An 18,732-nucleotide genomic window follows, 5' to 3' on the forward strand; every position below is an offset into this window, starting at 1 on the left:
GAGGTCAGACTGTCCCAGTGTCAGATGTAATTGTTTCCTCTTCTCCACACAGGACAAAAGCCAGTCCTTTAGGATCCATGCCACAGATCTCTTCAGACGTGTCCAGGAGTCAAAATACTGGAACAGGTGAAAAACAGGCTCTACTTCCACCTGTGTTACGTTCATCACAGACACTTTTTTCACCTCAGGATCTTCAGGGGAAAGCTGGCTGATGTTTTGCGGACTGACAGGCCACTCACTCTCAGGCTGTAATAGAAACTGAGGACCTGATAGCCACGTAGGATGTCTGATGAACGCCTCAGCTTTCAAACCTTTGGAGGCTATGTCTGCTGGGTTACTGACAGTATCCACATACCTCCACTCTGTGACAGAGGAAACTTGGAGGATTTGTGAGACACGGTTAGCCACGAAAACTTTAAAACGCGAGGACTCGTTCCTTATGTACTTGAGGACTGATTCACTGTCGGTTGAAAATATAGAATCCACAAGATCCATCTGCAGCTCTTTTTTCCAGAGTACATCCATACGACTGGCCATAGTTGCAGCAATGAGCTCCATCCTTGCGATAGTTACCAATTTTAGTGGAGCAACTCAAAATTTTCCTATCACAAAGGCAAAGTGTAGTTTAGAGTTCTTGTTCTTTGACACCAGGTAGGTAACTGCTCCATATCCATTCTCACTGGCATCACAAAAATGATGCAGCTGGGCTGTACAGGCTTCACCAAAATGAGGGGGTTTCAGACACCTACTGACTTCAAATTTGTCCAGCATATGGAGCTTTTGTATTAGCTTTAACCAGCCCTTGGCAATCAACTCAGGTATAGTTTCATCCCAGCCTATCTCTCTCCTGCACAGGTCTCTCAGGATCATCTTGGCTGTTAAAATAACAGGACTCAGCATTCCTAGGGGATCATAAATGGAGGAAATGGTTGATAGTATTCCTCTTCTGGTAAGTGGTCTGTCCTTAAATTTGACCTTAAACTTAAATGAGTCAGATTTAATAGACCACAACTCCAAGCACTCCAACTCCATGTCCAACTGTTCCTTGCCATTTGCTCTGAGATTCACAGGGACGGCTTCCAACACCTCTGATTTATTGCTCATCCACTTTGTGAAAAAAAAACCCTCCTTTGGAGCATAAAGAGAAAAGTTCCTGGTACAGTGACACAGCTTCTTCTTCTGTGGCTACGGAAACAAGGCAATCATCAACATAAAAACAGTGATATCGCTTGTGTCTTGCTTTCTTGCTATAGTGATGCCCGTAGTCTTCTGCACATCTTCTGAGGGCATAGTTAGCGCAGCTGGGCGATGATGTAGCACCAAACAAATGAACTCTCATCTGGTATTCTTCAGACTGTTTCTCCAGATCTCCGTCTTGCCACCAAAGGAACCTGAGCAGATCGGTGTCTTCAGGAGTGACTCGTACTTGATGAAACATGGATTCAATGTCTGCCATTATCACCACAGGTTCCTTTCTGAAGCGGGTCACCACTCCAATCAGAGAGCTTGTAAGATCAGGGCCTTGGAGAAGTTGAGTATTGAGCGATGTTCCTTGGTAACTTGCTCCACAATCGAACACAACTCTGATTTTTGCCTTTGTGGGATGGTAAACCCCGTGGTGTGGGATATACTAAACGTTTCCATCAGCATGTTTCAGCTCCTTTTCAGGCACTTTCTCGGCATAGCATTTAGGAAGATCATTGATGAAAGTGTTATAATCATGATAGAACGTTGAGTTCTTCTGCAGCCTCCGTTTGAGATGTTGTAAACGCTGCTCCACAACTTTCCTGTTGTTTGGCATGCAGAGGGTGTTTTGTTTTAATGGCCGGCTGATCTGGTAATGATCATTCAGATGTTTTACTGAGTGCTTCACTGAATCCAGAAAACACTGATCTTCTCTTGACATGACAGCTTGCTCATCCAAACTGCTTTCAGGAAAGTCATTTTTTAACTGTTGTTGCCAAAGCTCCTCCAGGTTGACAACCGAGACCCTGTTACTAGTTATAGGTGGCTTCCTGTCTACAGTCTCCTCACTGCTGCTTCCCAGTGGTCCATTAACAGTCCTTGTGGCAAATGGTCCCCCATCTACACTGCACACCACTTCTAATGGCTCCAGGGCTCTTGGCACATTAGTTCCAATCAATCCCTGTGTTGATTTAAGGTAAGTGAATGTGTTTCAGGTGAGGCCACTTATCAATGTCCTTTTTGGTCAGAATATTTCCTTTATACACTGGCATGGATTCTTGTGTATAAACTTTCGGCAAATGAAGGAATTCGTCTCCGTGCAGTGCAGCCACCTCCAATCCGGAGACCGTGTTGCTGCTCACAACCTTCTGCTGGGCCATTGTGCTTAGAAGGATGTGTTCTTTCATCCCAGTGAGTTGCAGTTTATTCATTAGGCTTTCCGTACCAAACACTGCTGTGCTCCATTTATCCAAAAAAGCATAGGTGATAACTATTTTGCTTCCCTTTTTAGATTTTACTCGGACAGGTACAATTGGAATTTTACAATCTTGGTCTGCAGCCCCCGTAAGGCCACTGGACACTAGCATGTCGACACAGACCCCTCCATCCTTCTCAGCCTGCTCCAAATCCTTTTCTCTGTGGACTACAGTGCGGTGCTTCAGGTTACACTTGGAACAAGAAATCCTTTTGCAGCAGTGCTTACTTATGTGTCCTGTACACAAACAACTGAAGCAAAAGCCATTTCCCTTCAAAAATCCAATCTTCTTTTCATGTTCCATCCTTTCCAGCTGTTCACACATAACCAGTGTGTGTCCTGCACCACAGAAGATACACGTATTCAGTGCTGGTGTTGTACCTCCGTCTTTCTTTGTAGGCTCAGGTTTGCAGGTCCAATGGTGGTGGCAAAACTGGCTCCTTTGGATTGAGACTCTGATCTTAGTTTGTATGTTCCTTTATTTATTATTGGAGGAGAATCATGTATATTGCCAAAGACAGGATCTGTTAGAATCTTGACCTGCTTTTCAATCAAATCTGCAATGTCACTGAGCTTTGCTCTTTGTTGCTGCTGTTCCTGTAGCTCACAAGCTTGGCTTCTCTGAGCTTGTATGGAAGCCTTTTCATGATGCTCAGCATGTTTGAAGGCATATCCAAGTCATGAAGACACTGCACATCTTCCATTGCATTACAGCAGCCTCTGAGGAATAAACTGTGTCTTCACATCCTCTGCTCCTATTGTAGGCCACGATAGGGCTTTGTCCATGTAGCAAAAGGCAACCTTTTGCTCATTACCAAACTGTTCTTTTAATAAAGCTTTGGCTCTCAAATATCCATGATCTGGGTCTTGGTATTGACAGCTCCTCACAAGTTCTTTGGCATGTCCGTTAGTATATTGTTCCAGGAAGTATAGACAGTCTGAGTTATTTGTTGTGTTTCTTTCGACTCCATTCTAGAAATCCTTCATGAATATGTGATATTTTAATGGATCACCATCAAATATTGGGACATCTCTCTTTGGTAGAGATGCAAGGCATTGCTGTTGTATAAGCAGAGTTTTTATTTAATTTTGTTTTCTCATAATAACAAGAACATCATCGTTTTCCACATCAGGTGCATTATTACTTGGGTTTGATGTAAGTTGATGAAGACACTGCATGTTAACTGGTTCTCTTTCAAACGTGGAATACTGAAGGACTTTATTGTATGAAGGTGTTATGTTTTCTATCACAGTTTGTTTAACTGATGGATGGAAATCCTTTGCATTAACATTGAGTTGCTGTTGAGATTTTCCTTTTTTCAAATATGAATTCATTCCATCTGAAACCTTTGATGACCTGTTTCCACTTGTTGAGCTTTGTATTTTCAGTATGCTTCATTTTGCCATTTTTTCAACAATTTCGGTATCCAGTTGTAATTTTTCTTTCTTTTTACGCACTTGTTCCTCCTCTTCTTCTAGCTGTAATCTTGCTTTCTTTTTGCGTAGCTCTTCCTCTTCTAGCGCATGTTTTTCATTCAACAAGCTTTGTCTTGTGGCCAAAGCAGCTAGCTCGGCTTCTGCCATTAAACGTGCAGATGAAGCAGAAGAGTACATGGAACTCTTGTGAGATCCAACATTGGAAATACTGTCACCTAGTTTTATTTAATCTTCATTTACATCACAGAAATTTGATAAATGTTCATTTAGTTCAGGTTGTTCCTGTGGGTTAGTGTTGTATTGTTCAGTTTCCTTTATCCATCGTCTGGTTTCATTTTTAAATGTTTCAGTGTAATTCATTACACTTGACAACCATTCGACTTGTTTATCAAACTCATCTTGTGGCAGTAGTGGTAACAATTCATCATGAGCATTATTAGCACATTCACAAAGTTTATTTAACTTCTCCAGACAATTTTTAATTGTAAACATGTTTTCTTTGTGTTTCATGAGCTCCTTCATTTCTGGTATCATTCGTTTTATTTTATTCACAAGATGTTTGCTCTCTTTTTGCAGTTTTTCCACCTCATTCATCAAGGTCTTTTCAGTGAGTTTGCTTTCTGTCCTTTTCCCAGACTCCATTTCAGAGCACGAGATGTCACCACTTGTTTGACTCATTCTGACTTTTCTGAATCAAATATATTTAAATGCATCCACAGGGTGTGATGACCAGGGAAGTTTAATTTCTTAAAGCAACATCTCCAAAGCATCGCATTATTCAAATCCACAATACAGGCGTCAATCAAAGCACGTGCGTATCCAATAGCGCACGGACGTCTTAATCCGACCAGCATTAATTCAGTGGCTCACAAAGTCACTCCAGCCTTAATCCACATGGATTCCTTATTCACAAACAAACGAGAAACAGGCAGCCTTACCCGTTCTTCCTTGTGACGTTTGGATGTGGCGCTGTACCCTGCGTCATGACACGGACGCACGTTGTCCTATCACTCACAGGCAAACACTACCTCACGCACACACAAACCAGGAAAATGCACACACGCAACAAAAAGTACATGCACGTTTGTGCACACACAGAGACAGACAGGGATACACACACATGATGTGTCTGTACTTACACACATAGCTTGATGAACCCTCTGATTAGACCAGAATCTGCTCTTTATAGAAGCTCAGAGTCTAAAACATCACCGCAGCAGACCGTGGAGCTGCTGAGCCAATAGCAAAATGTAATTACAATAGCCAACGTTCAACCCTTAGAGGGCAGTAACTCTGACATTTTATAACAAAATACAAAAAATTTAAATACTTTTACTAAAATGTTAAACTAGGATCAATCAATAGTATTACTAAATACCCAAATACATATGTATTCAGTAGAATTAAGTGGGTTTGGGGATTAGTTACTGTTTAAGCCTGAACCTGTTTCAACCAGACACTTTCACATGCATGCGTGAGGATGTAGAGGTGAGTCAGAATCAGTTTGTGCGACTTTCTTGTGCTAATCTAAACAGACATCACCTGATTAACATCTGAACCCTGCTCGAGCCCGTCGTGTAACAATCACAATTTAGTCCGACACACACACACACACACACACACACACACACACACCTTAAGAAAAATATGTAAATTCCAAGCCTGGAAGATAAACAAATTGTTCTTATATTTTTATTCTAAATTTCTTGAAAAAATTAAGAAATGTGCAGTTTATTTTGCTTTATAGGTTCAAACAGTTCATACAGTTTATAAGAAGGTTATAAGAAAAAAATATAGTGAAAAAATATGTGCCATGCATCAATACATCCTTATCTTTGATGAGTTTTATTATGAAACTGGGATTATATATGTATATATATATATATATATATATATATAAGATGGTGAAAGAGCACCCTCCGTGTTCCACATCTGCTGTTGGATGTTTAGCTTCTGGCTGTACCAATTAACTAGTCATACATGTCTGTGTGTTGTAAATTTAGCAGCGCGTCATACACACATGCATCTGCTACATTTCCCACAGGGCAAATTCTGCGTTACAAACACACACCTGAGGTGGCCGATCTTCCAGGCAGCAGTGTGGAATAGAGTGGAGGTGATGAACAGGCCGGTGAGGCCGCTGCCGTAGAGCCAAGCAGCAACGCGATGCCATTGGTCCATAGAATGGAAGTAGAGCAAAGATCCACCCACCAGACTGGGAAGAATCCACAGCTGGAGAAGATGAAATCATCAGAAGGTATAAAATGTGAGCGCTTCATTTTTTTCTTTTGTTCTTGTTAGTGGAGATGTTTTTACAGTGGCTCTCAAACACGCCTGTTCCCAACATAATTCCCAAACCAGTGGTTTACTGTCCCATTTATGGGCTAAGGACACTGTCAGAAGATCAGTGCATGCACACATAAATATTCATGCACAAATATGGCGTGCACACGTACAATTTGTGCAGAAATAATGTGTTTAGACTGTAAATATTTATGCACAAGTTGTATTTGTGTTTTTTTTCCCTGTAGATAAGAATTCATGTCAAAACTACATCATAAAGTCAGGCATTATGTGTCCAGTAAAGACCAACAATTCAGATACTGACAAAAGAGGATACAACACAAAATCAGGTATGAAAAGTACCATCATTCTGATAAATCCTTTTGAAATTTAAAATGTTTTAAAACACTTGTGCAACCTTTGTTCTGTGTTCGACACATAATGTCTGTGCCCACTTGAGTAGTTTTGACAAAGGCTATGTTCAAAATGTCACACACAAAATGACACACGACTACACACTACAAACTCAAAGAGTATATACTGTCTACTGTCTACTATAGTATGATTAGGATGGTGAGCGTTCCCACTGAAGTATATTTCAAAGTTTCCCAAGATGCATTTGGAACCTACGATGATAAAAACCTTGTTCACACTGAGGCTAAATATCTCTGTTGATTCTCCACCTTTACTTTGAAAGTTCTGCAAACATTTTAAGAGAGAAACATGTGATCATTTAATTCATAAAACTCACACAAACACATTTCATTCTGACATTTCAGAGATTTTCAGAGACCCTCCATTGTGCTACTGACCAAACTTCCTGTTAACTTCAAAACAAGAGCCTTATTTACAAAAGGGTTAAAAACTAATCGAAGACAAAAAGAGATGCTTTTATTTTGAAAAGAGGATGTTTGATTTTTAGCTTGAAGCCGGTCCCAGGACCATTTTACATTCTGCTCGCAATGCATCATGGGACGGTTGAGTATGACTAGTGTTTCCAGCATGCATACTTAAAAAATATCACCATATACTGTAGTATAGTATAGTATAATCTTTTCATACTCATTTTGACATCTGACTTAGTATGAGTAGGACGTTAGAATGACATTTACAGCACAGCTGTATGGTTGGTTTGTATGTAACACTTCTTTTTGTTTATTGTGTTTTGGAGTCTAGTTTCATGTTTTCACTCTTGTCTTCGTGTTTCAGGATTTCCTGCTCGTGTCTCCTCCTCCCAGTGATGTCAGAGGCTGCATCCAAAATTCTCTCCTATCTGCTTTCCATAACCCCGCGGATGACATCACGGGGTTATGGAAAGGTGTTAGGAGACTTCCTAAAGGAGTTATGAGAAAGGCTGTCATGTTGTTTTTGACAGACACACCTCCACTAGGTGACATAAACATCCGATAGTGGCGAAGGTTAGTGACGTGAAAAAACTATAAATTTCCAAAAATGGACTAAAAGCACATTTATAACACTTTCCTCTGTGCCTCTAACCACTGATATAATGTCATAAATCACAGGTTTGAATGTAAATCAAAGGAAAAGAGGCTACGAGGAACTAAAATGGTTGATCACACTCACCTTCACACTCAGAAATCAACATTATTCCAAAATAAGTATGATTTTATTTAAAACGTTGTAGGAATACACATGTACAACCATATAAAGCATTCCTAGGTGAATGTAATATGTTGAATAAAACATGGCTAAAAATGTCTGATCCCCTTTTCTTGAATGAGAGTCTGTTTTATGTTAAAATCTGATAATATGGCTGAATATCATAAGATATGGGTTTTAGATTATTTAAAATGGTTTAAGGCATATTATTGCATTGGTAACTTACATGATCTTCTCCCCTTTTCAGTCTTTGTGAGTTTCTGTGAAAGTCCCTTTAAATGTTGTCACCGCAAGGAATTGTGGGTCAGCATTATCTGTTCTCCTTTGGTAAAGGGTGTATCATTGTTTCCTAGGCTAAAGGAGGTTATAAAGGAAACATTGAGCCTCTTTTCCTGAGCTTAAAGAGAACTCAGACACACTTTGTCATGGCCACCACTTAAACACTTCCATTGGTGAAGGAACAGTGGATAGGAAAGTTACCTTTTTCTGCTGCCACTGCCTCATCAGTCTCAGTGTTTGGGACCTGCACCACCACATTCTCATATCGCCTTGACAACAGCCCCAGTAATGGCATTTTTGATCTGTGCTCAACACTTAATGCCTGTGTCCACGTTGTTTTTTTTAAATACATAACAAAATATGATTTTCACAGACATCTATCATCAAAAGTACAAAACCTAATTGCAACTTTTCTGACAGATTTGATTTACAATTTTTCAAAATACTTTATATTTAAATGCATATGTGTTTTATTTTTCCAAATTCTGTGTTTTCCACATTATTTTTTTTTTAATTCCGTTTTTTTTAGTTTTTCACTCATGAGGAAACAAAATAAATACTAATAAATAAAAAATCCATAATTAAACAAAAATGTATGTCAAAAATAAAAATGTAATTTAGAATAATGAGTAAAACACAATTAAAAGATATTTATAAGTTGTACTGACATGGATTATTCTGACTGCTCCTTTTTAATTATTCATGTCATAAATGTATGAGAGCAGTATTAATTATTTTCCGCATTTTTCTCTTACTTTTATATTTTCTTTATTTTCAATTAAACATTGATTTTGTAATATTTTATAAATATTGGAGGGATTTCCTGTTATCACAGTAACACAATAACTTTCTCAGTTGTACATGAATATTTACATGTGCATGCACAAATCTTTCAGCATAAATGTGAACAATTCTTCCCAATATGAGGAAAATTTCTAGGGATGTCCCAATACAACTTTTTCACTTCCGATACAATACCTAAATTGCAGCCTTGCATATCGGTTCGATACGATATCAGCACAAATTATACTTAATATTATGACTTATTTTGTAGTGTGGAATGTTAGAAAAGGCTTGATCATGTGATGTTAGTCAAACACAGAACAATAGTCAACAATTCAAGTTCACGTCACTTATTTTTTACTGTCAGTATATGATGGGAACAACTGAGGGCGGGGCCAAAAACAACAAACACTTGTATCAGAGATTTTAGATCCGAAAAAATCCGATATTTGTTTTCTGGCTGATATCGGACCAATATCTGATATCAATATCGGATCGGGACACCCCTAAAAATTTCACAAAAGGTCCTCAATTTCCACAAAAATCCATGGTGTAACATGTACCAAAGCTAATGTTACTTACTACTGTGAATGGTTCAGTCTGAATGAAAGCATTACACAACATATTCCATTGAATGGAGATGATGGTTGTGTCTATTTCAGTCACTGTCTCTGATGTAGGGCCACACAGGGATTACAGCAGATTATAGAGAACTACAGGCTGACTCACAGATTAGAGCCCACATCCACCATGGCATGAACTGAGTGGAACCAGGCAGTTGTTCACAAGCATTGGTTGTAACTGAAGTCACATGTTCAAAACTCCTCCATGTGGATGCAACTGTCAATCACTTTTCATTGCACACACAGTCACCAGCATTCATCAACTCTTTTCTTTCACTAGATTTTTTCAAATATTAACACACAAAACAAAATGACATGTTCAATGTCTGCTGCAGCCACATTAAAATCCATTGAAAATTATATTAAAAATATTGACAATAAAAATAAATAAAACAATGATACAAAGAGAAGACAAAGTGTGACGTAGATGAAAAAATGTGGCCAATTGCAGACGACAGGGTGTGAATGTTACAGTATATATACAGTATATACAGTATATATATATATACAATATACATATACGTGTGCTGTAGTTTTTTTAGTTTTATCTCTTGATTCTCATTCTGCTCCTGGAATAATGAGATTCTACTATTTTCTGTTTACAGTAATCTTTGAATTTTTGTAAAGTCTTAATGTATTAATGCAAAAGCACAAATATTTTTTGCAGTAATTACTGTAAATTGCAGCAAACCTGATTGAGCCTTGTTGTAATATAATACAGCATATGCAATCATTTAGAACATCAAAGTACAAAGATAAAATACTGAATTACCTGAAAAATAATCATTGAAACTTGAAAGATAAGATGTATTTTATGTAAAGCTCTTTGTTGTTTGTAACAATGAGATTATTGTTAGTGTTGTGGTTGAATGAGATTCTTTTGAATCGTGTATAAATGTTTTGTTGATGAGAAACACTGGGGATGACATATATAGACATTAACTATGCACACTTGGTACTTGTGAACTCCTGGGTACGGACTCATGGACGCAGACTTGGAGAACGGACTTGCCGAGTGCACAAGCGCGGACTTCACATACTCGTCGTTTTGGGACAAAGCAAACTTCCTGACATTGTTGTGCACAACAGTGTGTAGTATGTGGACTCCACTGTAAACATCAAAGAAAATAATATGTGTCATTGAGTAGATGTTGTTGTTGTCAATATTATTTTGTAAACCAATAAATTATTTGGTGATAAATAAAAAAAAAATAAATACAATAAATTTGTGTCTGTTTTGTTTATTATTATTATTAATAATAATAATAATAATAATAATAATAATAATAATAATAATAATAATAATAATAATAAATAAATAAATAAAGGGAAAAGGAAAAACATATTTACAAAACAGTAATAATAAAATATAAAGAAAAATAATAATAGTTGGCTATTAATGGTAGAAGGATGAACTAGATAAATACATTTATTAATTCAATTATTAATGATAATAATTGAAAAATAATAATAAGTGAAGAAGAAAAGGAAAAAAGTAAATTACAAAATAGTAATATAATAAAGGAATCATACGCGTGTTCAAAGTGCATGCTGGGAAATATAGCTGGGGAGTACACTCAAATCTCCTCTGATGCATGCTGGGTAAAACAGGCGGAGCAAATTCTCATCCGTTATTTACAGCGGACTTGCTGAGAAGCAGAGATTGAATTGGAACAGGACATGGACCGTGTGTGATGAGTCTGCACAAGTAATCAGACTGTGTTTTGAACATGTGACTTCAGTTTGAACCAATGCTTGTGAGCAATTAAAAAAAACTGTCATGGTGGTGATAGTGTGGTGGTCTCACCCCGTGTGTGGCACAGTTGGCAGCATGTTCATATTCAGTGGGTTGATATCTCTTACTGGAGGGTACACGACAGTTCATGAACCTGAGAGAGAGAGAGGCTTTAAAGTAGATCATTACAACTTTAGTAAACACTGTGTGTGTGTGTGTGTGTGTGTGTGTGTGTGTGTGTGTGTGTGTGTGTGTGTGTGTGTGTGTTCCTTTTAATCATCTGTAAATCTCTAAATCCCAGTTTAAAGAGAAAAACACACATCAGGAGATGTTATGAAATGAGATGAGCACTCGCACACGTGCAGATGCATTTCTGTGAATGAGCTCGTCCTGCAGGGCCACAGGTGTGTCAGTAGTGGTCAGCTGTGTTATTTAATTAAGCATATAGGCCACGTGCACATCATCACATGCACAGGCTCCCTCTGGGCGTTGGATGATGGATGGATGAAGAGCGGGATCAGGAGGAAGTGAAGCATGGGGAGGAAAAGTTGAAGGAAGCTTATATTGTATGACATTCACTGTCAAACACCACAATAATAAAATGAAATAACAAAACAGGCCTAATGCAAAGAACACAAGAATTTATATTCATAAAGTCAAACTTGTTCTTCATCCTTAATCTTTCTAAAAAGCTAAAAAAAAAGGCATGTTTGTCAGTTCTGTTTAGTCCTTGTGGTTCTCTTTGACTGTTCCTGTGAGTCTCTGTTCTATGTGAGAATGTTCTCTTGTCTTTGTGTTTCAGGTATTCCTGCTGGTGTCTCCTCCTCCCAGTGATGTTAGTGTGTTTGGATTGTTAGTGATTAGCTCCCTCATGTTTCCACTCAGGTGTGGCCCGTTCCCGATCACTATATAGCTGAGTGTTTGCTGGATTGTTGTGCACAACCTCCTCGTGTGCTGCTGCCAGTTCTCCCTGTGCTCCCTTGTGTCTTTTTGGATTTTTTCTTACAGGACAAAGACCAAAAAAGTCAAGTGGCACATATTGTGTATTGTGCAGCAGGTTGTTAATAAATACAGTATGCCTGTGTGGTATTTTGCATCAGCAACTTTAACCCAGAATTGTCTTTCTGGTCAGACTTTATAGAGTTAAAAGTATCTAGATTCATATCGTATATCACCATTTTCAGAAAAAATATTGAGCTATGTTTTGGTCCATATCACCAGCCCTAGTCAAACCCTGGTGTTCTATCAGAGGAAGGTTCTATATGTCTATATCAGTATGGCTAGCCTACCACTGTATGTATGACAGCTTTACCTCTTTGTAAATATTTGATCTCACACTGTTTGCTTTGGTTCTGTAGTTCAGGGGTTCTCAACCCTGAGGTTGGGACCCCATTTGGGGTTGCGAAACACTGGGAGGGGGTCGCCAGATGACTTAACAAAAATATTTTTTGGACAATTTGAGCCCATTTTTGCTCATTTTTACCCTTTTTCTGCAACTACACCAAACTCATCATATTTTAACCTGTTTCTTACACTTTTCTTGCATTTTTGGCACTAAATCATTTCCACCACTTTTCCCACCTAATGTCACATGTGTTGGGCCATTATTGTCACTTTGAACCTCTTTTCACCACATTTCATGCTTATTTTGGCAAATTGAACCACATTCAAGATTTGTCATGTTATTTTAAACTAACTAGTGCAGTGCCCGTGGGAACTATGTCTTGCTATAGAAAGGTGGGAGGTTAAGTATGGATGGTTTACATGGGAGCTTTATTTCTTCTTTAATTCAGAATAAAACTTAAATCCTCTTTAAACTGACCTTATAAATACTTAATTCCTAATGCACATTTACTTCTGAATAAAACACATACACACATGCGGATGGCACCCCGGGCTGCTGCGGCGCCTCCACCCAGGACAGGCTGACACTGTCCATAGAGTGATTGGCTCTAGTGCGCCCACAGGCTGCCTCTAACACGGCCAACTGAGCCGCGTGACAAAGGCTCAATACACAGTGATGATGTCATCAGTTCTAAAATGTCATAAAATTGTCGGCTCCCGGTGGACATTTTTATGAAATAAATTTTAACGGTATCATTGCAGTCCAAACAAATCCAACGTTGAGCACCTTTGAACCAAGAGCAGCCATGTTGAAAGTCTCAGCTTTGTCTGAGCCTGATTCACAGAGATATTTGAGGAACACACACACACACACACACACACTAGGGCTGTCAACAAATATTCTAAATTCGAATATATTTCGAATAGTAAAAAAATATAAAAATTCGAACGTGAAAATTAATATTTGAATATTACTAAAAACATATATATATATATTATGGGACAAACACGCCCGCGGTAGGTTTTTATATAGTTCAATGGGTAGCAGGCGCAGCTGTCTGCTGTGCTAGCGCTGCTTGAGGGGTCACAGACAGGTCACAGGAGTGACGTCAGGTCCCGACAGTGCATATGGAAGATGACAGAAAGTGCAGAGCCCAACTCAACCGCAGCAGTGAAAGTGATTTTAACCCCAACACGTCTAAAAAGCCATGTCTGGAAGTACTTTGGATTTTGGTCAGTAGAAGGTAAATTTGTGGAGCCGCGAGATAAAGTAGTATGCAAGCTATGTAAAATGCAGTTAGCATACCATTCAACCACTAGCAACATGAGGCTACATCTCTAAAATGTGCATCCAAAGGAGCTTGGCATGATGTGTGGAACTACATCTAAACAGCCACGTCTTGACACTTATTTTGCACCGCCCACCACAAGCGCATTGTCTGCGACACGACAAGAGGCCGTCAGGCGGAAATTAACATCATTCATTTGTAAGGACATGAGACCGATCAGTGTCGTGGATGGAGCAGGCTTCGGGAAGCATCCCGAGCCGTGGAACAGTCATCAATAGAATCGTAGAAGTGTATAACAGCACCTCAGACAAGATAAAGGAACTCTTACCACGGACGGGTGGACATCCCTAGCGACAGCATCCTGTTACAGCAACGGCCCATTGGATTAATGATGACTGGGAAATGCTTAACAATGTGCTAAAAACAAAAGAGCTTAAGCTAAACCACACTGCACCAATGCATTCACGAGATCTTGGACTTTTTTTGGCAGAGAAAGGGCATCTGTAATTTCCATCACAATGGACAATACCACTAATTACATCAATACAGTGGAGAGACATCTTCAAACAGTGAATATACCATGTGTGGCGCACACAATAAACTTGGCTGTGCGTAAAGGGCTCGGGGTCAGAGCCATTGAAATCCCCGTGAGTAGGCTGAAAGTGGTGGCCTCACATTTCAACAAATCTTCCTCCTCCAGCAAAAACAACAACTTTTGGGATTAAAAAATGAGAAGCTGCTTAATGACTGTCCTACGCGATGGAACAGCACTTATGAAATGATCTGCCGTGAATCGGAGCAGCAAGCAGTGATGTCTGCTGTCATCTTTGAGAAAAAACTGTCAAGAATGGAGCTGATCACAAGCGAATGGTCCCTAATGGAAAAGGTAAGCATAATGTATGAAATGTACAGTAATAAGCTGGACAAATGCAAACCTGTCCTATAATATCAACACATTATATTTACTTAGTTATTGCAGGAGCAAGAGGCCCTTAAACCCTTTAAAGTGAAGCACTTTCAACTGACAAATATCCAACAGCGTCGGCTGTGCTGCCTTTAATATACAGTATGTTCTGCTCTCACAACTGGAAAAGCAACGCCAGACGGACCAGAACCACCGACATTGTCAGAGATGAAGACAAAGATCGCCACAGATCTGGAGAAGCGTTATTGTGAGGAAAAAGGCGCATTTATGCTACTTAACAAAGCGACTTACCTGGATCCACGCTTTCATCGCCTCGTTCATTTCAAAGAGGAGCAGGTGGTTATTCTGGAGGAGATGAATCCAGTGAATGTGGCCAAAGGCACAGGAAGTGAGGCCGCTAGCGAACAACCCCGTGATCAGCAAACGCAACCCGCTGACAAAACTGTTATCTGCTATGGGGTGTGTCTTCAGAGACACGTATTGCACGAACAGCCCAGACCAGGAGGACATCAGCCTACTGCTTCAAAAAGAGATGTCGATGTATGAACAACAATCTCCAATTCCTGGGCAACAAAATCCTCTCATGTGGTGGAAAACTCTGTGAGATACCCTCACGTCGCTCAGATGGCAAAGAAATATCTTTCCATCCCCGGATCATCAGTGCGCTCTGAACGCGTATTTTCCACCGCTGGGAATATAGTAAATAAAGAGATCAGCACAGGCCCCTTCAAATGTGGACCGTCTTGTGTTTTTGGTAAACAACCTGTAGGCCTGGAGGCCTGATCCTACACCAGTGACAGCACAGTTAGCTTTGTTTACTTTTTTATACAGCACCAAGAATGTAAGTAGCCTTTTTCAGTTTATTAGCACTTTATTTTTTATGAACCTCAGGATATAAGTTATTTGTTGTCATATTTTATTTCACATTAAACAGAAATATTACTAAAGTGTAGGCTCCTGTACTTCAGTGAATAGATATTCATTAATAAAGTGGGTAGAAAAGTTCCATGTTTACTGCAGCTCGCTCGGAACGTTCAGTTCTATACTGTAAAAAGGTTTCTGAAGCCTGCTATATTTGGTTATGCGTAGAGAGCGTGACGGTGCGGGAAATAACAAACAAAAATCATTTTTTACCTTTGAACCGAGTGGTCAGAGCTTAACTTCCATGCACGGCACCACAGATAATCTACAGTTTTCTAGATGGAGAATTGAACGGGTTGAGTTCTATACCGCCTCTAGTGAAACAGCGCGTTATTGAACAATTACACAGACAGTTATATGGTTTATACAATGGGAAACGTGTCTGTAAAAGACTCACCAGTGGCTGATGGTTTCATATGATCTATTTAGAGAGCTCTATGTTTGAGACGCTAACGATAGCATGGCACAGGAGGAAGTGGAGTCTGCCGTGGCTCACGCACACGCACATCAGTGACTCACATCAGGCCCAATAAGTGAGACTTAAGAGCTTTGCTAGTTTATCAGTGCGAGCGCGGCTGCTCAGACGCCCCTCCCCCTTACTCTAAACTATCTTCTTGTCTCTCACTCGTGTGTTTACAGTCTGTGTCGGCTTGGCTGTGTGCGCAGCGATTGGCTCTGGCCGCACACGTGACTCTTGCTCGGGTGAGGAGCTGTGTAGTGAAATAGATATAGATGGTGCGCTAGCGCCCCCTCACACCCTGAGGTCAAAAGCTGAATAGGTTTCATTTCGGGGCCGTCCAGAAGTGAAATAAAATTAAAATAAACATTTTGAAATGACCAAATTACTCCAAAATAACAGATACACACATTTGGGGTATTTGGAACCCGTTGACCAAGTTTCAGGTCCAACTCACACCTTGTCTGTAAGATATTTGCTACACACACACACACACACACACACACACACACACACACACACACACACACACACACACAGACATTCCTTGCTTTTTAGATAGATTGTTCCAATATTTAACCCACTCTAATTATTTGTCTACAACTTTCCATCTTTTCATCTTTTTTCATCACTGTTTCTTGCCATATTTTTGCTCCTTTTAATGCATTTTCGCTACATTTCTCCCATTTTTGCCACTTCTCCATCAAGTTTCAATGCCTTTAAGATGTTTTTGGAACATATAAACCCTTTCTACCGCTTTTTCCACCTAATGTTGCATATGTTGACCCATTATTGTCACTTTTAACCTCTTTTCACAGTAGTTAATGCTTATTTTCACTAACTTAACCACATTCATGATTTGTCATGCCTTTATTTGCTAGTTGAAACTAATTGTTTATTGATTTACAGTACTCCATTTCTTCCAATTTTAATCCAATATTGACACTTTGAACCCTTTTCACCACTTTTTATCCACTCTAATTTGCAGATTCTAACCAAATTCTGTGGTTCTTAAAATCCCATTTCACCTCCTTTTCTACCATTTTTGGTGACATTTAACCCATTTTATTTCTGATTAAAACAATGATTTCCATCTTTAAGATGACTATAATAATAATAAACGTTCCTGGATAACAGTGGATATTATTCAGATGAATAAATAAATGTGGTTATCACAGATTCATAGAACAATAGACCATCATTTTACTGACTTTATGGATGGACCCCCAAAATCTCTCCTTTATTCCCCCTTATAGATGGTCCTGTCTCCACATGACTGTTCTTCAATGTTCATGTCTGTGTTCACCTTCAGCTACAGTGGGGGTCCCTGCTCTATGGAACCTTTATTTTGGGGGTCGCGGGCTGAAAACGTTGAGAACCAAAGCTGTAATTTCCCTATGCTACCCTATTGAAATGTGAGTCCAGTTGCACTACTGTAACTGTAACTGTCTGTGGACTTGGATATGATCCACTGATGTCCCCTAATGAGGGTTGGCAGAACTGTGTGTATGTGTTTGTGTCTAATCAAGTGGATGAGAGGAATCAGGACTCACAGCCTGATCAGAGGCGACATTATTCTCTCCTCTGACTCAGTCCTTCTACCTTCTCCATTGTTCTTTAATCCATGGCCTCGTACACCATGTTACCCATGTTTTTCTTCACGTAAAGTGAGTCTTGCAACCATAAAAGCCCCTTTATGTAGAACATTCCATACATTAATAGGATCGGTGGCACCTAAGAGGATCAGAACCTTTGGATCCATGAGAAGTTGCATGTGTTTGTGTACAATCTGTGTTTAGTGAAAGGCTGTTCCTCCTATTATGGCAGAGATTGAGTTCATCTCCTCTGGGACTCAAACTCTGGTTCTCACAAATATCACCATCTCCCACTTACACACACACACACACACACACACACAGGCCAACTGACAAATGAGTGGCCTGCAGCTGAATTCAGCATGATTTACTGTGAACCAATGTCTCAAAATAACATCTAAGGAAACAGTGACGAAGAGGAATGAATGGATGATGGAGCAATTAAGGAGAGATTCAATGATTAAAAACAAAAACAATGTGTTATAATTAATTACGATTATGGTGTAATTGTGATTCAAAAAATGTGTTGTAATTGAGTTCAGATAGTTGTAATTAACATAGAAATTGTATTTAAAAAATGTGAATTGCGATTTAATTAAACTGATTAAATGGCGGACACATATAAAGCTAATTATTGAAACATGTTTCATGTCAAGTGTTGCCACTACCTGTAAGAAGACTTAGGGCTTAGTGGAGTAGTTATGGGCAGGGTTGAGGTCAATTATAATTGTTATTGTGTAATTGAAAATTTGTAACAATTATGGTGTAATTAATTAATTTAATCTGTTTCTGTTGTGATTTAAATTGTAATTGAGTTCAGATAATTGACTGTAATTGTAACCATGAAAAATTTGTCAACTGTAATTAAACGCAAACCTGGGGAACCATGTTACAGTTCTATGTACAGTTCTACACATATGTAGTTAACATAATTAAATATGTTTCATATCAAGCTTTCACACATTTTATCATTAAAAAAATAAATAAATCTAGAGGTATAC

At 39.1% G+C, this 18,732-nt stretch overlaps 1 protein-coding gene across 2 annotated transcripts in view; it reads right to left on the reverse strand.

Annotated features, from left to right (window-relative positions):
• The window catches only part of LOC114468825 (monocyte to macrophage differentiation factor 2-like), a 44,240-nt gene that overhangs the window by 19,856 nt on the left and 5,652 nt on the right, over nucleotides 1–18,732 (reverse strand). For both annotated transcript variants that reach the window (XM_028455927.1, XM_028455926.1), the window contains exons 2-3: nucleotides 11,273–11,354; nucleotides 5,949–6,109 (exon numbers count right to left, since the gene is read on the reverse strand). In XM_028455927.1, the coding sequence (XP_028311728.1) occupies nucleotides 5,949–6,109; nucleotides 11,273–11,354 (243 nt within the window). The remainder of the gene's footprint in view (nucleotides 1–5,948; nucleotides 6,110–11,272; nucleotides 11,355–18,732) is intronic.

The sequence above is a fragment of the Gouania willdenowi genome, chromosome 8 (assembly GCF_900634775.1).
Source record: "Gouania willdenowi chromosome 8, fGouWil2.1, whole genome shotgun sequence".
Lineage (NCBI taxonomy): Eukaryota > Metazoa > Chordata > Actinopteri > Blenniiformes > Gobiesocidae > Gouania > Gouania willdenowi.